This window comes from Anolis carolinensis, chromosome 5 (genome assembly GCF_035594765.1).
Source record: "Anolis carolinensis isolate JA03-04 chromosome 5, rAnoCar3.1.pri, whole genome shotgun sequence".
Lineage (NCBI taxonomy): Eukaryota > Metazoa > Chordata > Lepidosauria > Squamata > Dactyloidae > Anolis > Anolis carolinensis.
Window position 1 is genome coordinate 46185800 of NC_085845.1, and position 24664 is coordinate 46210463.

Below are 24664 nucleotides of genomic sequence, written 5' to 3' on the forward strand. Positions count from 1 at the left end.
TACTTTAAAAAGGACAAACATTTTTAATTGTATAGCATGCATCTGAAGTAAATAAAGTCTCACTCAAAGCTCCTGATCAAAAAGTTATACAATCTTTTGGACACACAAAAGGGTAACCACCACCTTTTTGTACACCAATTATATATATACAAATATACACATTCAGTTTTACAGAGAAATAAACATGAAGTGCACATTGCAATACTCTATAGGACAGATAAAACCAACCAGATTGGTTGAAAAGTAAAGTTAAATAATTTTTCACTCTAGGATATGTCATCAAACTCTTTTAACATTTCCGCAAATTTTTTTACAAACAGTACAATCAAGATTCTTAATAACAAAAAAATGTGTAATAGCTCACTGCATAAACTTTGCTTTTAAAATATGGAATTTAAATCTCTTTCATGCATCTCTCTCCCATAGAAAGCGTTCAGGGATTTGTCAGTGCAAAAGTATATTAAAAGTTCTATTGTAACAGTTCCAAAACTTTCAGAAATGCACAGCATCTACTTTTGTCTTACATACACAGTTGGCATAGGCAACATTACGCCAGTGTTAAGACTGGAAAAACGAACTGAAGATCCTACCCACATTCCACACAGATACTCTTAATTGCTTTGACTGGTTCAGGAAAAGCTTTAGAAAATTTTAGAAAAGCTACACCCTTAAGAATAAAATATTAGAAATCATCTAAGACACAAGATGGGAAACTGCCATATTTGATGTCTTCATTGAAGTAGGAAGAGGCAATCTTACATTCAAGTTTCAACAATATTTGAGATGAAAGGCCTCTGGATTGGAAGCACATCAAAAATAACCTTCAATCCAGGAAGGTGGGTGTTTAGACCATTTTCTCCCTATCTGGTGCCCTCCATATGTGAAAGCCAACACATTTGGAGTGTTCATAGGAGAAGAATGGTCAGGACAAAAAATATAGTATGCTACAATATACATTCTGTTTGGTACAACATTCCTCGTGGTCATCTATAATACTCAGTTGCTGCATGTTATCACTGAAGCTGTGTACTTGGGGGGAAAAGGAAGTCTCAAAACAAAAACACTACTTTCAATAAGTTTAAAATACAAGAGCTACATATCCTGCAAAAATTTAATACACCAAATTTAGTGTTTTTAGTTGCTGATATGTTATATACTTGGGAGGATCTATTTCCATAGGGCCATCAGAAAAGGACATTCTGATCTTTTTTAAAAAGCAGAAAAAGCATTCATTTGGAAATACTTTAGCTGTTGACACAGGTATTCATTAAGCTTGAATTGTACTGGATTTTCTTAAGACAATGGCTGTCCACGATGGCCATCTCCCATATTTGATCTTCTTCTGTCATGCCGATATGGCCTCCCTCTAAAATAGCGATGATACTGGGAGCCTTCCTCTCTGTTTCTGGGAAGAGGACCTTTCCAGGATTCCTCATTTCGTGGATACTGGTATCCACCCCTCCCAGAAGGGTATCTCCATTCACTTCTAGGTCTTCTTCCACCCCCTAAAGTTCGATTATAAAATTGTTTTGAGCGACCACTTTTAAGCATATCAGATACTTCACATTCATCTTCAGAACTCTCTTCCCTTGACTTTGGTACCCTATTTTCCTCCAAGTCAGTTGACACATTAGCAGCAACACTGGCTATGTTAGTCTTTTCTTTACAGTCAAGAGCCACACTTTTCAATTCGGTTTTTGGAGATGCTGCCATTTGCCTCTTGCTCTCCTGAGTTCCAGTGGAATACTTTTGGAGTACAGCTTTTGCTTGTGTGAAAGATGGAATAGCAGAAGTTTGCTGCTCCCTAGGCACTGTAGCTGAGGTTTTACTTGCGGCATTACGTTCATTCTTTGCAACCCTTTCAGGGAGATGTGGGCTCTGGGCACTGCTTTCATCCTTAGATTTTGGAAGGGGTTTGTCACCTGCCTCTGGAATTGGAGAACTGTGCTCTTCAGGAAAAGCATCACCTCTCTTCTCTTGAGATGGTACAGCAACTTGTCTCACCGCAGAGTTTTCAACGTAGCCCTGAACAGGATACCCACACCAAACAGGTGGGAAGACTGGAACAGGTCCTAAAAATGGATTCTGGCCAAATGGAGTCTCTGGGAATATGTTTTTGCCTCCTAATGACTCATCGTATTCAACATGCAGTGGATGTGTGGGATTCTCAGACTCTACACAGACAAGTCCATGGCTTTCAGGCACTTGAGCAGTAGGTATGAAGATGGGCATAGGTGGAGACAGGGTATCAGTTTGTGAACTCTGGCCATTTATTCCCACTTCACCCTGCAATGGAAAGTATCCCTCCATGCGTGAAGCTTCATTCCCATTCTGAGCCAAAGGTAACTCTTGCATCCAAGGGTTGTGAGAATACACTGCCATTGGCACTTTTGTATACATTCTGCAGGCAGTTATGTAAGCCTGATGTAGAGGGTACAAATACGAGTGTGGGACCCACATGGGACAACTATATGCCTGTGGATACAAATCAGACCATTTAAGCCGACTTTATACCCCGCTTGAAATAATATTTCAATTATATTATTTAATGCAACATAATTTGCACAGTATCAGCTAGTCAACAACATTATGCACATTTCAACAATTTTCCTATTGCATGACAATTTAGTAGGATACTTCCATGATTAAATTCATACTACTATGCTGAAAATGTATTTCTCTAATTGCCAAAACACTGGCAAAATCTAGATGTAGTTTTCTCATAGTTCTACTAAACTACTCTTAATAGAAGTGAGAGCATCAGCTATCATATTTTACTCTGCATGCATATAGGGAGACTACTCAGAACATGGATGAGAGCAACATGACATCTGTTGGGATAAACAACTTATATACAACTAGAACAGTGGTTCTCAACCTGTGAATCCCCAGATGTTTGGGCCTTCAATGCCCAGAAATCCTAACAACAGCTGGTAAAGTGCCAGGAATTTCTGGGAGTTATAGGCCAAAACACTCACAGACTGACAACCACTGAACTAGAAGATGGTACCACGCACTCACAGAACAAGACATGCTGCTTAAAATAGGGATCTGCTATGAATCAAAATTCAAGGGAAAAGTGAAGGCCTTGTCTCCATCCACATTTCCCATGGCTGAACATTGATACCTAGAGTCTGAATGTGCACAGAAAGGGGCATACATTCATATATGCACAAAATGCAGCTGAAACATCCTGCAGTTAGTAAAAAATATATTCAAGCAATGCATACAATTTTCAAACTAAGTGTAGTAAACAAAAAGAAAAAAATTGCCCCAAAAGGAACTAGCTTAAACGTGTAACAAACCCTAGTTCAGACCAGCCATGAATGTGTGAAAAGGAGGCAAGTCCATGAATCCCAACCTTACAGAAGCACACATTTCTATATAATTGCACCTCCAATACAGGTATAGGGTTTCTGACCATCATTTCTAGGAAGACAGTAAATACCAGTCTCAGGACTAAACCTGATAATGGAATGAGGGGTAGTTTTTAAAAATAACTTGCTCTGACTTGCTCAGCTTCACTAGAATTACAAATTCTAAAATGTGATTGTAGAATTATACAACTTTTTATTCTGCTGAAGACAAAAAGAAAATATGGATAATTACCTTTACACCAAGATTGAAGAAAAATCTGAGGATATTTTTATCTAAGAAAAAATAAAAAATACACTAGTTTTTCAATCTGCATCAACATTAGCACTATTTCAGTATTATGACTATGTCAAATTATCTAAAGCATTTATATCACAATAGAAACTGATAGTTTGTCACATTTATATTAACAAATGATAAAATTATCCATTGAGTAAGACAAAATCCTCATATAAAAACGAGGATTCATTCTGATGAAATAGCACAGTAAAACAATTGGGCAACACACAGGAAGTCAAGAGCAGGAATGGATACCATGTAACTCAAGATTCCTACCTCCAGATTTACAACATGGTTCAATTTGTCAACACTAGCTTAATCCACTTTTATAAAAATTTTGACGAAGAAACAATCCACTTGAACTGCTGAGATAACTCTTCTTTTCCTACCATTTGGGAGATCCTCCCCTGTGCAGCACACGGAGAAGGGAGGGACCATCACTCGTTCACCCTTTTCGTTCAGTGGGAACCCAGGATACAGTGGGTCCTGGTAAGGATTCAGTGTTTGAGGCATAGGCATTAATGGCTGGTTAACTGCTTGAAGTGGTACTGGAATCCCACCAACTGGGCTGGAGGCCACATGAACTGGGGGCAGAGTGGAATCTAGTCCAGTGGGTGGAGTTGGTATCACTGATGGCAGAGATGTTTGAGGCAAAACACCTATGTGGGGAAAGAAAATAAAATCATTAGATCTGGACAATGGCAACTATAAGCAGAAGCATAAAAATGTGGATTTATCTCAGGCATGGACAAACGTTGGCCCTCTGGGTGTTTTGGACTTCCAAGTTCCAGAAATCCCAGCCAGCTAACTGACTGTTAGGAATTGTGACAGTTGAAGTCCAAAACACCTGGATGGCCGAAGTTTGCCCACGGTTGGTTTATCTGATTAAGGTAGAAATTATTGGATTATGCTATAATAGTAACTGAAAATGCCCAAATTTCCAAGTCTGTTTCTAAAACCTGTAACGAAAGACCTAAACGAGGACAGTGAGAAATGTGTGATCCTGTGATGTCTCATGGGTCTCAGAGTTCTGATCCTAGCGCCATCATGGATAATGATGACGAAAACATGGGTTTTCTGCCGTCTCAGCAAGAGACGGATTTCTTCCAGATGCCTGTTGTTGACGAATCTACCCAGGACTTAATTAGAAGAGACCTTGAATCGGTTTCTCCCAGTGTTTCTCCCCCCTTTTCGAGAAAACATTCCTATGCGGCGAGTCGGAGCCAGAAAGAAATAACAAGGAGAAGTCTCCGATTAGCAGCCAAACAAGATTCTAATTAGCCAAGTTTCTCTTGGGAATTTGCAGGGAGGATTGCAGCTGCAGAAAGATGTGTTTCGCTTCTCTTTCCCTTGGGAAAGGAAGCTTTGGACACCTGCTTTGCAGGAAGATTGAAGCTCTTAAAAGTTACCCACACAGGGAAATCCATGCGGAGTCAACTGATCAACTTCAGGAGTAACTTCGGCTCCTTTTCTAGTGTAGACTGCGTTAAGTCTACAACCCCAGTTTTCTTGCCTTCGCCATGCCTCGCTTTGCCTTGTCAAGTTTTCAAGAACTATCTCGTCTTGTTTCCAGCCTTGGATTTTTGTCTCAAGTATCTAGTCTTGTCTCCAGTTCTTGCCTTGGACTTACTTTGATCCTCAGAAAACATCGTTGGACGTTTCCCCACTCTACGGCTTGAAAGTAGAGTGTGTTTCGGTTATGGGATTATAACTTTGAACTCTAATATAATATAATGGACAAAATAATTCTGGACTATATTTGACCTTCTTTGAAAGGTCTATTCCTGGACTACATTTTCTACTTGTTTTTATTCTTCTATAATATTTCCTTAATAAAGATATTAGATTATATTTGGCCTCTGTGTCTGGTTCTTAGTGCTCCGCTGCCTGGGCGTGACAGATCCATGGATTTTAGAGTTTCATAAACAGCACTCAGAAGCTTGGGTTACTTTCAGAACAGTTTTATAACAGCAGCCCTTATTAAAAAAAAAGACATAATATTACAAGATCTCATTTATTCTTGATTAGAGAAAAAATTATCCAAACCTGCTACTCCACAAGTCGTTGATTCACTTTGCCAAGATGGCACAATGGTTGGTATAGAAGGCACTGTAGGAGGCAAATGCATTTCTGGAAAGGCTGAAGGTAGGGGAGGAGTCGCGCCCGGCAAGTGCTCCTAAAAGCAAAAGAATAGAAACAAGATTGCATAGCTTTTGGAATTCAGGAGATTCACCCAATAGCAGCCTTTAAAAAATCATAGCAATACCTACACCTTCTTCCTTGTAAGTCCAATTCTAAATCTGTTTATTCAGAAATCTTGATGAGTTCAGTCAGTATTACACCCATGTTGTTGTCTGCCTTCAAATCATTCCTGACTTATGGGAACCCTAAGGTGACACATACCGTGTTTCTCCAAAAATAGGGCATCCCCATAAAATAAGACCTAATAGAGATTTTGGTGACTGGCCAAATATAAGATATCCCCCAAAAGTAAGACCTGTGATGCCTCATGGGCCTTGTAGTCCTGTTCCTAGTACTATTGTGGCAGATGAAGATGAAAACATGGGGTTTTCGCCGGTTCAACAAGAGCTAGAGTCTCTTCACCTGCCGGATGTTGACGTTTGCCCTCAAGAATTCAGTAAACCAGGCCTTGGGCAGTACTCCCCTCCGTTTCCCAGGAAGGAATCTTATTCTAAAGACAGAGGAGCCAGAGAAGCTAATCGGAGAAGTCTAAGAATCGCTGCCAAACAAACAGGCTGATTAGGCCTGCTTCCCTTGGGAAAATCTAAGGAGTCTTGCATCTGGACAGAGTTGGGTTTCGCTTCTTGTTCTCTAGGGAAAGAGATTGTTGGCAGGAAAACGAGACCCAATATAGGGGTTTGGCGCGAGAGATTCTTTGCGGAGTCAATTGATCAGCTTCAGGAGAGAGATCGTGTGTGGACTTCGTACCCCAGTTCCTTGCTTCCCAGATCAAGTTTTCGAGCCTTGCCTAGCCTTGCAGTTTAACCACAGACCCTGCTCCACGCTTCATGTTTTGCCTTGTTCCAGTCACGGATCTAGCCAAGAATCAAGTTTATTTCCAGCCTTGCTGTCAAGCTTCATTGGACTTCTAAGACTGACATTTCCCCACACTATTGCTTGGCAAGAGTGTGTGTTTCGGTCAAGTGGATTAAAACTTTGAACTCTAATATCATTTATTGAACAATACATTTTTGGACTATATTTGACCTCTTTTGAAAGGTCTGCTTCTGAACTATATTCTTCACTTGTTTTTATTGCTTTTATATATTTCTTTAATAAAGATATTAGATAGAGATTGGCCTCCGTGTATGGTTTTTGGTGCCCAGCAGCCAGGGTTCTGACAAGACCTAGCAGGAAGGAGCCACCGCCGATGAAGGAGTCCTTCCCCCCTTCCCTTTCCTCTCCCTCGCACCCTCTAGCCTGGACCAGCCACCGAGGGGCTCAAAGGAGGAGAAAGACTCAACCATCGGGCGGGCCCCTTCCCTCCCTCCCTGGCTCCCGGGAGGCCCAGCCCCGCACACTTGACTCGCCCTTGCTGGATTTCTCCCAAGCCTTTATCCACTCGGCAGGGAGTGCGTCCCTGCTGCCATCTTCCTCATCTGGTGTTGGAAGCGCCCGGATGTACAAACGGCAGGCAGGCAAGCAAGCAAGGAGCCCTCTGTGCCTTCCTCGACGGAGGCGCTGTCGTTGAGGAAGGCGTGGTGGGCTCCTTCTTGTTTGTTTGCCTGCCTGCCACTTGTACATCCGGGTGCTTCCAACACCAGACGGGGAAAATGGCAGCGGCAACGGGGCTCCTTGCCGAGTGGATAAAGATGGGAGAAATCCAGCAAGGGTGAGTTGAGTGTGTAGGGCTGGGTCTCCTGGGGAGCCAGGGAGGGAGGGAAGGGACCAGATGGTCGGGTCTTTCTCCCCCTTTGAGGCCCTCGGTGGCAGGGACGCCGTGGGTCATGCTTCTCTCATGTGCCAGGTCTCAGCTCCATCTCCCCCACCCATCTCTGGATCCAGCTTGTCTGCTTCAAACTGGATTATCTGGCAGTGTAGACTCATACCATCCAGGCAAAGCAGAGCATCTGGAGTCAGAAACCTGGATTCTGTAACAGTTTAGACCAGGCCTGGGCCAACTTCGGCCCTCCAGGTATTTTGGACTCCAACTCTCACCACTCCTAACAGCTGGTAGCCTGTTAGGAATTGTGGGAGTTGAAGTCCAAAACACTTGGAGGGCCAAAGTTCGCACAGGCCTGGTTTAGTCTTATATCATCCACTTCAAAACAGGTATCATATATCTGCTTCAAAACAGATTAAGAAACCTGGATTTTGTGACAGTTTAGACACATATCATCCACTTCAAAGCAAATATCCTCCTCCGCTTCAAAGCAGATAATCTGGATTCAGAAACCTGGATTTTGTGAGTTTACTCATATCACCCACTTCAAAACAGATAATCTGAATTCAGATGCCTGTTTTCTATGACAGTTTAGACTCATATCATCCGCTTCAAAGCAGATATATGGTTAGGCTGTTTTGTGATGACAACTCTGTACAGTATATAATAAATGTTCTTTTTTTGTTCAACAATAAATGTGAATTCTTCTTCATGAAAAAATAAGACATCCCCTGAAAATAAGACCTAGTACATCTTTGGGAGCAAAAATTAATATAAGACACTGTCTTATTTTCGGGGAAACAGCTCCAATAGTAGACTCTACTCAGGTACCCCAAGGCTGGCAGGGGGTGAATTGGTTTGTAATCTCAGATGTTTGGAAGGAATCAAGTTGGGGAAAATTTACTTGTTAAAAAGATATCCAACGTTAGTGCAACTCTGCGACTGTTACTAAACTTAAAATGTATTAGTGTATTTTTAATTAGAACATCTTGCCCACTTAAGCATTATACCACTCGGACAATAGTTTATTTAATTGGGCTCTGACATATTCCCAATGGCCTTGATCCAAAGTTTCACTCAAGAACCTAAATAAAACATCCTGTCATACTAGAAAGGAAAGCTACAACTCTGTGGTCTTCTCTTCAGAAAAGTCATAGAAATTCATACAAGCATCTCTTACCTGTTCAAGAGATGGAGACTGTGAATCTTCCTGACTAGAGAGAGGAGATGCACCTGCATCTTCAACATTTTCCCCATTGATCTGAAATTTAAGACGGGTAATCAGAGCTTCCTTAGAGAACTTTCCTTTTAAAGGGAGCAGGAAGACAAAAAATGGTCAGGGACATATCTCAGTTCAGGAAGTTCATAAATTACCTTTGATATTTTTGATTCAACCTTCTGCTCTAAGGGGATCTGTCTGGGTTTAGACTCTGCAAGAGCAAAATAAAGCACGATTAATGAAGCCTTGAGATTATTACTAAGATACCCTTATTACAAATACTGCTCAGCACCCAAGAGTTTTAAGTGTCACATTCCCAACAGCCTTCATATTGCACATACAAGCTATTTAAAAAAGACCTCAAAGTAAAAAATACTGTCAACTTCAATGTCAAAGAAAACCATGTGTTTTGGTTTCAATACCTTTTTCTTCCTTTGCTTCAGTGTACTGTCCCACCTCCTTTTCTTTTTCCAGACTGCTGGTTCTCCGCCCATTAGGAACTTGGGATTTTCTCCATGTAGAGTCTTTAGTAGTCTGAGGAGCTACTTGAGACATGGATGAGTTCTAAAAGAATTAAGGTTTTTGACATGTCTCAGCAAACCAACAATATGCACATATAAAATGAAATAGCAGGTCAATTAAGCCTTGCATAAGTAAACAAAAATATTTGAACCTTCTAGAGATCACTTTAGAGTTTCTTCCAAAATACATTCTGTAATATCAGCTCACCAAAACTAATCAAGCTCACTAAAACTAAGAAGGCAAATAATTTTACTCATAGGGTTGCTGTGAGTTTTCCGGCCTGAATGACCATGTTCCAGAAGCATTATTTCCTGACGTTTCGCCCACATCTATGGAAGGCATCCTCAGAGGTTCTGAGGTCTGTTGGAAACTAGGCAAGTGGGGTTTATAGATCTGTTGAATGTTTAGGGTGGGAGAAAGAACTCTTGTCTGCCTGAGGTAAGTGTGAAAGTTGCAAGAGGCCAGCTTGATTAGCATTGAATAGTGTTGCAGCTTCAAAGTCTGCCTGAAACCTGGTGGGATGACTCCCATCACTGGAATTTAACCATTGAGGGCTATAACCTCTTTCACAGAAATAGAACAAAGGGGAGAGGAGGGGGAGTAGCTTTATATGTCAAAAACAGTTACGTTGCAGAAGAAATGCAAGACTGTAATCCGGGAAACCAGCTTGAAAGCATCTGGATAAGAATCAAGGGAACCGGGACTCAAAAAGATCTTGTCGTGGGTGTCTACTACAGACCTCCGAGTCAGGATGAAGGACTTGATGAAGCCTTCTGTCAACAGCTGACCAAACAGGCACAAAGAAGAGATATAGTAGTCATGGGCGATTTCAATTATCCCGATATCTGCTGGAAAACAAACTCAGCCAAGAGTACAAAGTCCAACAAATTCCTCACTTGCCTTGCAGATAATTTTATGGTCCAGAAGGTAGAAGAGGCAACAAGGGGATCAGCAACTCTTGATCTAATCTTAACAAATGTGGAAGACCTGATCAATACAGTTGAAGTGGTTGGATCCTTAGGGGCAAGTGACCATGTGCTCCTGCAGTTTGCAATACAAAGGAATGCTGAAACTAAGACAAGTCAAACACGCATTCTGGACTTTAAGAGAGCTGACTTCCAAAAAATGAAGGAATTACTGAGCGGCATTCCATGGACGCCGATATTAAAAAACAAGGGAGTTAAGGATGGATGGGAGTTTTTCAAAAGTGAAATACTCAAGGCGCAAATGCAAACAGTGCCAACAAAGAAGAAAAATAAGACAAGTGCAAAGAAGCCAGAATGGATGTCCAAAGAACTTCTAACTGAGCTAAAGCTCAAAAGTGACATGCACAAGAAGTGGAAAAGGGGAGAAATCACCAAAGAAGAATTCAAACGTATAGCCAACTCCTGTAGGGAAAAGGTTCGCAAGGCTAAAGCGCAAAATGAGCTCAGGCTTGCCAGGGACATAAAAAACAACAAAAAAGGTTTTTTTGCTTATGTTGGTAGAAAAAGGAAGAAAAAGGAGGCGATAGGGCCACTGCAAGGAGTAGATGGGGTGATGGTGACAGGGGATAGGGAAAAGGCAGAACTGCTTAATGCCTTCTTTGCCTCGGTCTTCTCACAAAAAGAAAGCCATCTTCAACCTCAGCAACATGGAATGGACGAAGGATTGGGGGAAATCCAACCCCAAATAGGGAAACAAGTTGTCCAGGAACACCTGGCCACTCTAAACGAATTCAAGTCGCCAGGGCCAGATCAGCTACATCCAAGAGTATTGAAGGAACTAGCGGAAGTTATTTCAGAACCACTGGCAATCATCTTCGAGAGTTCTTGGAGAACAGGAGAAGTCCCAGCAGATTGGAGGAGGGCGAATGTGGTCCCTATCTTCAAGAAGGGAAAAAAGAACGACCCAAACAATTACCGTCCGGTCAGCCTCACATCAATACCAGGCAAGATTCTGGAAAAGATCATTAAGGAAGTGGTCTGCAAACACTTAGAAACAAATGCGGTCATTGCTAATAGTCAACACGGATTTACCAAAAACAAGTCATGCCAGACTAATCTGATCTCTTTTTTCGATAGAGTTACGAGTTGGGTCGATACAGGGAATGCCGTGGATGTAGCATATCTAGATTTCAGTAAGGCCTTCGACAAAGTCCCCCACGACCTTCTGGCAAACAAACTAGTAAAATGTGGGCTAGACAAAACTACGGTTAGGTGGATCTGTAATTGGCTAAGCGAACGAACCCAAAGGGTGCTCACCAATGCGTCGTCTTCATCATGGAAAGAAGTGACAAGTGGAGTGCCGCAGGGCTCCGTCCTGGGCCCGGTTCTGTTCAACATCTTTATTAACGACTTAGACGAAGGGTTAGAAAGCACGATCATCAAGTTTGCAGATGACACCAAACTCGGAGGGATAGCTAACACTCCAGAAGACAGGAGCAGAATTCAAAACGATCTTGACAGACTAGAGAGATGGGCCGAAACTAACAAAATGAAGTTCAACAGGGACAAATGCAAGATACTTCACTTCGGCAGAAAAAATGGAAATCAAAGATACAGAATGGGGGACGCCTGGCTTGACAGCAGTGTGTGCGAAAAAGATCTTGGAGTCCTCGTGGACAACAAGTTAAACATGAGCCTACAATGTGATGCGGCAGCTAAAAAAGCCAATGGGATTTTGGCCTGCATCAATAGGGGAATAACGTCTAGATCCAGGGAAGTCATGCTCCCCCTCTATTCTGCCTTGGTCAGACCACACCTGGAATACTGTGTCCAGTTTTGGGCACCGCAGATGAAGGGAGATGCTGACAAGCTGGAAAGCGTCCAGAGGAGGGCAACTAAAATGATTAAGGGTCTGGAGAACAAGCCCTATGAGGAGAGGCTTAAAGAGCTGGGCATGTTTAGCCTGCAGAAGAGAATTTTATTTTGACCACCAGAAAGTTCCAAGGACCTCACCACATATTTGCTTGTATCCTATCCAAGCAATTTGGATAGGATACATTTCCAAGATGACTTTCCATTTCCAAGATGACTTTGCGTGGGGAGTGGTGCTTGGGAAACACAAGCTTAAAGGCCAATTAGACTGCATGGAATTTGCCAACTCCGTCCCAATAGGAAGACAAAATCTGTTAAGTTAGTCACACAGCAAAGAGAAACCCAATTGTTCTTAATAAAAAATTGAAGAATGAATTCTGGCTAAAGAACATTAGAAGGAGCAATGGAAATGATCTTACTGGTTTCTAAATAGCATAGCCGTACAGCAAGGGCTGCATTATCAAATGGTCAAAGGCCCTTAAGGCAATAGTTCTCAACCTGTGGGTCCCCAGGTGTTTTAGCCTACAACTCCCAGAAATCCCAGCCAGTTTACCACCTGTTAGGATTTCTGGGAGTTCAAGGCCAAAACATCGGAGGACCCACAGGTTGAGAACCACCAAGGGCCTGAAGCCATTTGCTGAAACAAAGAGGCTTCTTGTTCTTTCGTGTAGTTAGAAATACTTTAGGGAAGACAATACCTGTATGTTTTCTCCAAGTCACTGTCTCTGGCCTTGGAAGGACTCTTTTCTGTCCAGAAATGCCACCAAGCCCCATCTGCTGCAGCCCAAACCCAACTTTCCAACAGAGAAGCCTGCACATAAACCTGAAATGGACCCTAATTTGTGCTCCAGTGTCTCAACCACCACAATCCAACCTTGTCTACAACCCATAATATTCCATGGTTCTCAGCCTCCTTTCACAATCAAATATAAATAGCTACAGACAGAACGGGCTTCAGATGCGATGGGGGGAATTACCACAAGTACTCCTCAGCCTTTTTTTAAAAAACAAAACAAAACATTGGGACTAAAAGCAGAATTACAAATTAAAATTATTATAATGAAATCATTAAAAAATAAAAAGATAATCCATACTGAAAGAGAATTAAAACTATTAACAATAATAAAACAATTTAAAACATACACTTGAAAATTATAAGCAGTTTAAAATAATACAGCATTTCTTGAAAGCCCTTTCTGTATATCCTTCAGCTCTAAAAAGCATGTTGGAATAAAAAAACTCTTGGCTTGCCAACGGAAGGACAGAAAGAAGGGAAACATTCCATACTCCGTGGGGAGGGAGTTCCAGAACTTAAGGGCAGCCACTGAGAAGGACCTCTCATATGTCCCTACCAAACATACTTATGAAACAAAATAAACCATAGGCTTCTATAGGCTTCTCCCCATTATCAGCCACTGGTCCCCCAGTCCATAGATCTACTGACTATCATTGGTATTTCGAGGAATTTGGACATAAGGGAAAGATGAGCATCATTTACATGATGGTCACACCAAGCTCTGGCTCGCCATCCTTTTGCCAAACTACATCAATGGTGTTAACACAACTTGATGGATCTAATGTTTGCCTCAGGATGTCAGGTCCTCATATTGTGAAAGTAAAATACTGCATAGCATCAGTTCTCTTACTGGATCATTTGGCATTTTTAAGACAGGATTGTCTATACTAGTGTTACAGCCACATCTCACCACGTTAAAACAGTGGATGTGGCTCTTAATGAGACATGCTGCATTATCACAAGACGTCTATGCCCTACACCACTGGAGAATTTATACTGTTTAACCAGTTTTGCACCACCTGACATTCGCCAGGAGGTAGCAGCCAATCATGAAAGGACCAAGGTAGTGACATCTCCTGCCCATCCCGTTTGGATATCCGCCCGCACGCTACCACCTTAAATCAAGAAACAGTTTTCTAAGATCTACAGAGATACTTGCAGGAACACCTCAGCAAGCAAGAGTCCAAAAGTGACAGACTAAAATACGGAACTTCAACCCAAAGAGACTCCCTCCTGGGCACCCAGAAGACTGGATGACTTGGAAGGCCCTGAATAGACTGCACTTTGACACCTTGAGATGCAGCGCCAACCTTAAGAAATGGGGCTACAAAGTGGAGTCCATAACATGCGAGTATGGTAAAGAGCAAACCACAGACCACCTATTACAATGCAACCTGAGCCCTACCACATGCACAATGGAGGACCTTCTTATAGTAACACCAGAGGCACTTCAAGGACATTTAGTATAATGCCAAGTTTTTAACTCTGTGTTTTTAAATACATTACAATTGTACCCTCCATTTGCTTCTGACACGATAAATAAATATGATAAATAAATACAGTTGTATTGTATATACACAGTAAAAGCTCTCACTACAAGACCCATGAGATCATGGTTTAGCAGAAGGGAAAGAGCAGCAGTCAGCTACCTAGCAATCTATTTCATTATACACTTAAACAGGGAAAGGGTGCATATAAGCTGCAGCAGAAGTCGAGAGGACATTCCTTTTGTGCACTACAGCTCCCAGCCAAAATAACTATGACTGCAACTACTCCCCTCTCTAATGCAGACTGTTTCTGAACCACATACCGAAAGGGCAGGAAAGGCTTCTTCATCCTGGAACTGAATTTCATGAAGTGAGGACATTTCTTCTGCAGCCTGTTTCTCTTTATGTTCCTCTGGAGAAAGGCCCCAATAGCTACCGTCCCTATTTGTAGAGTCTTCAGTTCTCTCTGAACGTACTCTTTCAGGCTTTCTGGAAAGATTGGGAAGAAAGAAAGAATTAAATCACTAAAACTGCATTTAGAATAGTCTACCCTCGATGGATTGTCACCTTGACGTGGTGAGGGGGCTTGTGTGTTCCATTGAACCTGTGGGCACAACCACAGGAGTCACACACTCCCAGGAGTGGCCGCAAGGGAGGTTCCAGACCAGGCACAATCCGAAGACCCAAAGACCTCAACGGCGGAGCAGGCAGAGGTTAACATGGTACATGTTACAATGGCTGTGAAGGCAGAAGAAGGCTGCAACAGACTGAGAAGCCACTCTTGTGTTAACCACATCACAGCTGGGACCTCACTCTGTGAAGACTATGTGTTGACTGGTCGTGCACCGACCTCCACACATTAAAAAAAATCACGCACAGGCATCTTCCAAGAAATGGAGGACCATCATCCTCGAACTACGAGGGATCGCCTAAGAAGAAGTCTACCCCCTAATGAATATTCTCATTTAGTCTTATTTTTAGAAAATACAATATCAAAAAACATATTTGTTTTTATTTTTTCTGACCAAATTGCCAATTTATTGGATCATCAGTAATGATACTCTAAAACTGTTCTCTTCTCGAAGAAACTCATCCCTCCTTAAAAGTGTGGCAAACCCAACAGTTATTTCTACAACGTAAATTTTGTAAGCTAAAGACTAAAAATCCGATAAAAACGTTTAATCTTCCCTATGTGATGTGGATGACAGCTTTCAGGCATAAAAAATCCTATGTAGCAACCAATAAGTCATGGTGAATCCCACAAATAAATCATCAGGCCTATAAACAAAGTCATATACTTATTTTCCATCATAATTTGCAAATAAATTCGTGAAAAATCAGACAATGTGATTTTCTGGATGTGTTTTCTCCTGTTGTCTCTCATAGTTGAGGTCTACCTATGATGTCAATTACAGGCCTCTCTCATCTTTTTAAGTGGGAGAACTTATACAATTGCTATCTGACTAAATACTTTTTCCCCCACTGTACATATATTGGATTCACCTAACATACTGGGAGGGATTTCTGTCTGGAGTTTTCCGCTCATGAGAAGACTGCTGGGACTGCATGCTGAGAGAGGACAGGTGATGCTGTCTTGACCCCTGGAGTCGAGGAGGCAGAGCTGATACGGGTTTGATTGGCCTGTTTGGATTCCTTGATCCTTTGTAGTCTGCATCTGAAAGACATATTCACTATTAAAGTTATTTTGTATTGATCATGGAGCAAGTGTGAGTAGGCAAAGCAGAAAGGTGATGGAAATCATACTCCTGCCTCTGCTAGATACTTCACAAATCCATGCTGGACTTATAGAATTATGGAGATGAAAGAGACCAAAACAACTATTCAGTCCAACCCCTTGCCATGCAGAAATACACTATCAAAGCACTCTTGACAGATAGGTATCCAGTTGCTGTTTAAAATCTGTAATGAAGAAAACTCCACCACACTCTGAGGCAGTGGATTCCAGTCCCGAACAGCTATTACTGTCAGCAAGTTCTTCCTAATGTTTAGGTGGAATCTCTTTTCCTGCTATTTGAATCCATTGCTCCTTGTCCTAGTCTCTAGAGACTATCCTTCTAGATTTACATACTATATAACATTTGTATCCTATTTCTTATGGCCTGATCTCTAGACTTATTCATAATATAATTCTTGACCCGTTTCCATCTTTCTTCAACTTCTCGCATTCTATTTTCATTATACCCTTTGAATCATTTAATTCTACATCCATAATTTCAAATTCCATTTGGTCCACCATATACTGATGCCATTTATTTACTGTCCACTTTGATTTGTCTTTCCACCCCAATAACATCACCGCTTGTGTGTACTCAATTATTGCTTCCTTTATTTCTCTGTAATTTCCCATTCCGTCTCTTTGTACTAAGACCACCATTTCTTTTGTTATAACCCAATCAGTTCCTAATATTTGGTTTGACACATTTTGTAGTCTGCCAGAAGTATTGTACCTGTTCACATTCCCACAACATGTGCATAAACTGCCCTTTCTGTTGTCATCCATGCCAACACTGACTGCTCCCCTTTTTATAATAGTAAGCTAATTGACAGGGTGTACGATACCACTAACGTAATATTTTCTTCCTCACTTCTCTTCCTTTTGTATTCCTTGTTGTCCCTATTGTCTCTACCACTTGTCTCATATTTTGTTCTGTAATTTGTAAATCCATTTCCCACATATTTTTCAAGTCCCGTATTGTATGGGACTTGAAAAGTATGTGGGAGACAGAGTCACAAATTCCAGATTGTCACTATCCTTCTTGAATTGTGGTGACCAGAACAGAGAATGTCGGAGAAGAACTTCCAAATCCTATCTGGTAGGTGCACGGGGTAGCAGAGGAGAAGAGGTCACGGATCCTAGGCTAACTATCTGGCAACCCAACTGTAGGAAGGCAGCTTACCCATCTGGTTGTTCTGCCCATGCACTGGAGACAGTTTTTTCATCTTCTTCCCTGCAACAACATTCCAGTTTTCGACAGGAGGTGTCTGAGGAAGTGGTTTAAGGTTCTTCAGAGACACCGAGTACCTGCAAAGGGGGTGGAAAAAAAATTCTATTAACACCAATCATAGTCCCATAGGGCAACCCACATGTGACTCAAGTTTCCAGCCTCGATCCAGAAAACAAATGCACACTCAGCTATTTCATGTTAGTTTTTAAAATGGATTTCATTCAATATCATGATTTTAATTATTTTTCTTTTAGGATGTAGAAGGCCTTTCTCTAAGACAAAGCCATGGTGTGACGTGACTTAGCAGAATTTTCCAGTAAAGGCTGACTTGCACATCAAGCATTACTTGTTCCGAAGATTTATCTGCATGTTATTAGCTATTAATGTTACCATCTCATACACTCATATTTACAGACAAACTAACACACAACCCCACAGATTTCCAATTGTCGTAGCAGCTGAATTACTTCCAAGAGAGCATATAAATACAACTTGAAGGAATTTTACAGTATAGATTTAAACCAACCTGTCCTTAAGCCAACTACAAGTCTTTATTATTTTTTATTTACTATGCTGATAGACAGTAATGCATGGTAATGTGGAAGGCAGTAGAAAAAGAGGAAATTGCATTTGAAATACATAGAGCCATGCCTTCCTTGACTGAGTCTGAGTCTGCAAGACTTGAGGTATTGATGACAGGGTGACTTGAAGGTCTCTCATTTGTGGGGTCATCCTAAGTCCAACTCAACCTGGCAGCAGTTAACAACAACAAACGATCTCCTGCTAGACAGAAAGTAACATTTTCCCAACTCACTGTTGCATTGTGTGTAGTAAAATGTGTATAGTACTACATTCATATGGAGAATTATAGCTAGATCTTGAAGGTCACTTAGTCCAAAGCTCCGTGTATTGCAGAATAAAACTACTACTTCCCTGACAAATGGTCATCTAATCTAGAGCTTTTTAAAACTTTTTCCATTCACAACATCTTTCAGCCAGATATTTTTTATGTGACTCCAGATATATAGGCAAATAAAATAGGTATAAAAATCATAAATTCACTGATAATACACAAGCATTTGCAAGTCTAGTAAACAGCCTGGTTTTCTTTTTTTGTGGAGTATAGCTGAAGAATTTTCTGCAGAGCCCCTGAACACACTGCCTGTTGTTGCTAACTGATTGGTGCAAATGGGTAGTGTTCAGACACCTTTTATTGTTGCTAACTTTTTCATGACCTAAGGAGACCCATATGGGATCACAACCCACAGTTTAAGAAGCAGTGATCTAATCCACTACAACTTGTATCACTATCCAAATGTTTAACCACCCAACATTTTACTTACTTAACACCAAGCTCTTCCACAAAGACAACTACTGGCCCGCTTGCTGACTGGACTTCTTGGATGTGAGCGTTATAAAACCTTCCATTATGTTCTAACCGTACCTAAAATGTAACAAAGAGGAAAGTAAATACAAAAAGGGAAGGAATCTCTGCTAGCAATACCACCCATGTCAGTGAATAATTTTTCCTTTTTCCCCTGAACCGTTTGTCAGAATAGAAAGGAGAGTTACTGCCAGAAAACTTGAGACAAAACAGAAAGAGACTGTCGTAGGATATCCTACAATCTTTTAGTGGAAAAAATACTGCTTTCTCCTGCCCTGGGAATCTAGCAGCACCCTGTTTTCACAGCACCTTATCACCATTTCCAACAATTGTCCCAGGCTGTTTTGCTTCTCTTATATGCCATGTTTAATTTCATAGGCACATTGAATAAATTTACATTTTCAGAAAGAAGAGGGGAACAGTTGATTAGCTTGGAAGTATTAAAAATAAGGAAAGTCAGTCAAAAGGCAGCTAACATTTTTTTTGTGAATGTTAGAAAGTTAATGTACTTGTATATTTAAAAATAGTAGATGGGAACACAACACTGTTCTGCATTGGTTTTGTTAATTCAGAAGTATCATTATCCCCAATGGTGTTCTCTTTTGGTTTTATATTTATTTTTCCATCTTTTTTGAGAGGACTGATGTAATCTGAAATGCACCTGCTGTTTTTAAATAATTAAATATCTGGTTTTGGTACCCTATCCCTGCTCCCTTTGCTACCTCATACGCAATAACTGTGTGTCTTCTAGAGAAAAGTATAAAGATACTAAAGTAACAGCTCTATGTGAAAAGAGTATAACACTACTTGAGACTGGAGACCAAGAGACTAGAAAGTGGAATTGCCCAGGTAATAATGCCACCTACTTTACATTTATCCCCAACTGAGTACTGCATACCAGCAGCAATGGAAAAATCTTGTTTTTGCTGATCTGCAAAACACAGAAAGAAAACGTTCTGCATTACACAAGGCAAGCACAAAAAATCACATGCCTTTTCCTCAAAAACATTGCTGTTTGCTTTTTTCAAACATTGAATCTTACTGGGTTGCTGTGAGTTTTCCAGCTGTATGGCCATGTTCCAGAAGCATTCTTTCTTGACATTTCGCCCGCATCTATGGCAGGCATCCTTAGAGGTTGTGAGGTCTGCTGGAAACTAAGCAAGTAGGGTTTATATATCTGTGGAATGTTCAGGGTGGGAGAACGAATTCTTGTCTGCTTCAGGCAGGTGTGAACGTAGCAATTGGCCACCTTGATGAACACTAAATAGCCTTTCAGCTTCAAGGTCTGGCTGCTTAGTGCCTGGGGGAATCCTTTGTTGGGAGGTGTTAGCTGGCCCTGCTTGTTTCCTGTCTGGAATTCCCCTGTTTTCTGAGTGTCGTTCTTTATTTACTGTCCTGATTTTAGTTTTTTTAACATTGGTAGCCAGATTTTGTTCATTTTCATGGGTTCCTCCTTTCTGTTGAAATTGTCCACATGCTTGTGGATTTCAATGGCTTCCCTGTGTAATCTGACATGGTAGTTGTTAGAGTGATCCAGCATTTCTGTGTTCTCAAATAATATGCGGTGTCTAGGTTGGTTCATCAGGTGCTCTGCTATGGCTAACGTCTCTGGTTGAATTAGTCTGCAGTGCCTTTCATGTTCCTTGATTCGTGTTTCGGCGCTGCACTTTGTGGTCCCTATGTAGACTTGTCCACAGCTGCATGGTATACAGTAGACTCCTACAGAGGTGAGAGGATCCCTCTCATGGCCATACAGCCCAGAAAACTCACAACAACTCAGTGATTCCGGCCATGAAAGCCTTTGACAATGTATTGAATCCTACCTCGTTTTGACTGCCGCCAGTCTTCATATTCAATGTTTTGGTAAATGGATGGGTTGAGTGCCCTAAGAACGTTCCTAGGCAAGGCAATGGAGTTTGCTTTCCTGTCTTTGTTAGCATGCTGTGCATAAAAATAAAAAAGGATCAAAGGGATGAACTTTGTAAAAGCAGTCTTGGAGTTTGTACCAGAATTATTTGCAAAATATCAATGTTTACTCTCAAAATCATACAGTACAGAGGAAACAAGTAAATCTATGCATATAAACTTTTTTTAAAGGCTAATGTTTACAATAGCCATCAGGTACTAGCAAGATACATTACAGATCTGTTATCAACCAGACTCACTTTATAGCAACCACAATATATATATATATATATATATATATATATATATATATATATATATATATCTTTTTTTCTCACCACAAGTTTAAGAAATTGGCTAATGGGACAAGCTAGTTTCCCCTCAAAGCTACACAACTTTCATTCCTCCAAAACTTAGTGCAATTTAAGACACACATTGATCAGATATACTCAGTGATGTCTACTCCATTGTAAATGCATTTATGATTTCAATTTCAAAGCATAACTAGGGAGAATTGTTTTCAGTCCATCACATTTTCTCTAGCTTTCATAACTGGACAGCAGAACTCATTCGAATTTCAGCGGAAACTTCTGAATACCTATGCCAGTATCTTCGTCTGCAATTAAGTACAGGCCCAGAAGCTAAAGCTAACTGCAACAACTTGCAAGTTAACATCAATGCAAATACCTTCTTCCCCACAAGTGGCTTCATCCCATTTGCATGACTTGTTGCATCCAATTCACTTCTGTAAAGAGAACAAGGTATAGAAATATTACCAAAAAAATCAAGCAAGACCTTCATGTTGACACCAACAAGTCATCAATCTTCCCTGGGAGCAATAAGCTTCAGAGACCAGCTTCAGTGAGAGCCACATCAGTTGAACCTGTTTTGAAAACATTGCAGGTCAACTGGTTGTTCTAACTAAAGGGGACTCAATGATTCAATGAGATTTCCTGACCTAGTATCCAGCAATTGACTCAATTGCTAGCAGGAACTAATAAAATCATATTTTGAAATAGGTTCATATAGCTGAACAGTTAACTAACATTACCCCATGTATACAAAAATAAACAATGCTAGTATGCAAACTGAAGTCAAGTTTAACAGTCACACCACTGAAGTTTAAAATGAGAAACAAATCAATTGGGCAGACCCAGAAAAAGAATCAAAAGGAAGCAAGCTATTCATTTTTCTTCAACAAATTTAGAACAGACTATTTTATAAAGACACTTGCCATGTGAGCTACTACCAGGCATACTAACTCAGCCTTTCCCTGGTGGTGAAATGTATGGTTGCTTACCTGTAACGATGTTTCTTTGAGTGGTCATCTGTGAAATTTGCACATATGGTAGTTTTTCTGTGCCTGCGCAGTAAGCCTCTGAATCTTCTGGAAAGCTTTAGCCCTTAGTCCTGCCACAGAACTAAAGACCAGGGTGTAGAACAAATCCAGCCCACTTCTGGTGGTGTGCAAAATTCAACAGCATATCCTTTTCCCATGACTTGCAACACCCATGTGTCTGTAATGATAGCTTGCCACCTGGATAGGAATGCCACGAGCCATGCCCCAAACACCGGAAAAGAGGGATCTGGGATGTGAACAACAGTGGCTGTCAACAAAGAATGTGCAATCCGCTGTGCAAGGGAAGCTGTATGTGTAAAAGTAGTGCCTCTTTTCTGATGTTCGGGACATAGCTCACAGGATTCCTACCCGGCTGGCAAGCTATCACTACAGACACATGGGTGTTGATAATCGTGGAAAAAGCATATGCTATTGAATTTTGAACACCAAGAGAAGTGGGTTGGGTTTGTTTTACAACCTGGTCTTCAGTTTTGTGGCAGGATTAAGGGCTAAAGCTTTCCAGAAGATTTTGAGGCTTACTGCGCGGATGCAAACAAACTACCATATGTGTGATTTTCAGAGACCATAATGAAGAATCCAAGCATTCCTAGTTCAATGGGCAATTTTAAATGATTCTATATTAGGGTAATTAGCCTAAACAAAGAAAGTTCATAATAGGGGCAAATAGGGGTTTTGGTATCACTAGTTCTCTTCCTCAAGCAAGGAAGGCAAGGGAAGATAACCTCAGAAGAAAGCAAAACACAGGCTTAATGCCAATGTCTCCGAGCTCGCCTCTTGATGCCTCTGGCTTTGTCTCGAAGTCAGCAGATATACAAAATACACATTGGATCAGCTTTAGCTTTGCTGCATCACAAACAAATAGTCTAAATAGTCTAAAAGTAACGCATTTAGAGCAGGCCATGTAGCATGATTGTACCGATTATATGCCATACTCTTCTCACAAATACTAGGCATAGGCCAACAACTCCTATTTTTAAACTTATGTTGAAGACATACCATTTTTGCAAGCTTTCACAAAATAGTTCAACCTCCCATATATTTTATCCTTATATATTGGTTTCATGTATTGTTTTACTGTTGTGTGCTTTTAGTCACTTCTGACTCATAGTATCCCTATCACAAGATTTTCTTTGCAGGAAAGATTTCCAATTGCCTTCCTCTGAGACTCTGACTAGCCCAAGATCAACCAGTGAGTTTCTATGGCTAAGCAAGAATTCCAACATTCAAGCCACTCGTTTGTATATTGTATACTTTGTGGGCATTATAAGCAATTTATGAAGTCTTGTAAATAAATCTGAGTTGACATACAGTCATTCTACAACAGTGTTTTCATAGGACAGGGTATTCAGTGGCTTGTGGAAGACCCACCCTAAAACACTAAAAACACAGCCTGCTGAAATATCACAGGGCAGGCCTAAACACAATAACCAGCTCTTGTGCCAATTCACAAGTATTTATTTATTCGTATTTATGAACAACTTGCATCTGAAAACAGTAGGCAACAAGAAATACATTGGAATACATAAAATATGCATTATTATTACTGAACATGGCAGCTGATTTACACTAGGAAGACTTGTAAAAACAGGTGTGCCTTCAATATACAGTATACAAAGATTTTCAGTGCACTTTAATACAAAGTGTGTAGGGGAATGCATGACAATCTATTTTTATGGATATACTGAATGCACCATGAGGTCCTCCATGCATTTTAACCGTGAGGTTTATGGGCTTACTCTGCATCTTCATCCTCTGATTCGGATGCTTCACTGTTCCCGCCGACATCCTTTGTCCCAGCAGGAGAGCAAAGTTCTTCTAGTATGTTACTCATGTCGATCTCAAATACTTTCTCATACAGTAATTCATAGAGAATAGCTAGTCAAAGCAACACAACAAAACAGAAATCCATGCGTCACAAATGAACTGCAATCAGAACTGAATCATCTTATTTCAACAAGTTTAACAAGGACTAAAGCTAGGACAGGGATTGCTTTTCAGTAATACTAAGCTATGAGTACATCAGTGGATACAAAACCAATGCGCATTTCAGGCTATCTGATATAGAAGACTGGCAATTTTATTTTTCTAGTGCACCATTCACTGAAACTGTCTGCGGGGCTGCTACCAAAACAGCTTTGGATGCCAATCTTTGTCTACTCCTGATTTGGTCCATCCTAACTCCTAAAACTTAGGATAAATTCAGTAGTAGGCATAAAAGAGAATCTCAAACACATACTGTGCAGATATATAGAAACAGGACTACTGGTATGAATAAAGTAATACTGGAGCAATACCCTTAGAGAGGACTTGGTTGTTTTTTTGTTTTGTTTTGTTTGTTTTTTTTTTGGGGGGGGGGGGGGAAACACGACACAAACTGTCACACCCCCAAAACCAAGATCCTATAACCTCAAGGACAATAGACACTGTGCTGATCCCTCAAACTATTACTGCCACCACATTTCAAAGCTGATATAAGACATTACTACTTACATTGGCAAAGGGCGGCATGAACTGTATATTGTACAGGATAGGCAATATCATAATGACTGCCATTTGAAAAACACAGCAGTACCTAGAAGGGAGCAGAAAAAAAATTCAAAAGCAAATACGATAACCATCAACAAGTCAACAACGGCATAAATCATAAAATAAAACCACAAAAGTTACTC

At 40.7% G+C, this 24664-nt stretch overlaps 1 protein-coding gene across 2 annotated transcripts in view; it reads right to left on the reverse strand.

Moving 5' to 3' along the window:
• The window catches only part of otud4 (OTU deubiquitinase 4), a 37463-nt gene continuing 12799 nt past the window's right edge, over window positions 1-24664 (reverse strand). Inside the window, exons 6-21 of one of the 2 annotated variants that reach the window (XM_062980910.1) lie at window positions 24486-24567; window positions 23732-23870; window positions 21323-21380; window positions 20554-20671; window positions 19597-19661; window positions 18690-18790; window positions 17299-17423; window positions 15893-16055; window positions 14704-14869; window positions 9200-9341; window positions 8933-8988; window positions 8739-8819; window positions 5701-5830; window positions 4044-4313; window positions 3610-3650; window positions 1-2475 (exon numbers count right to left, since the gene is read on the reverse strand). In XM_062980910.1, the coding sequence (XP_062836980.1) occupies window positions 1294-2475; window positions 3610-3650; window positions 4044-4313; window positions 5701-5830; window positions 8739-8819; window positions 8933-8988; window positions 9200-9341; window positions 14704-14869; window positions 15893-16055; window positions 17299-17423; window positions 18690-18790; window positions 19597-19661; window positions 20554-20671; window positions 21323-21380; window positions 23732-23870; window positions 24486-24567 (2919 nt within the window). In that variant the 3' untranslated portion in view covers window positions 1-1293. Of the gene's footprint in view, window positions 2476-3609; window positions 3651-4043; window positions 4314-5700; window positions 5831-8738; window positions 8820-8932; window positions 8989-9199; window positions 9342-14703; window positions 14870-15883; window positions 16056-17298; window positions 17424-18689; window positions 18791-19596; window positions 19662-20553; window positions 20672-21322; window positions 21381-23731; window positions 23871-24485; window positions 24568-24664 lie in introns of both variants that reach the window. The other variant, XM_008111853.3, reaches the window with a different exon arrangement.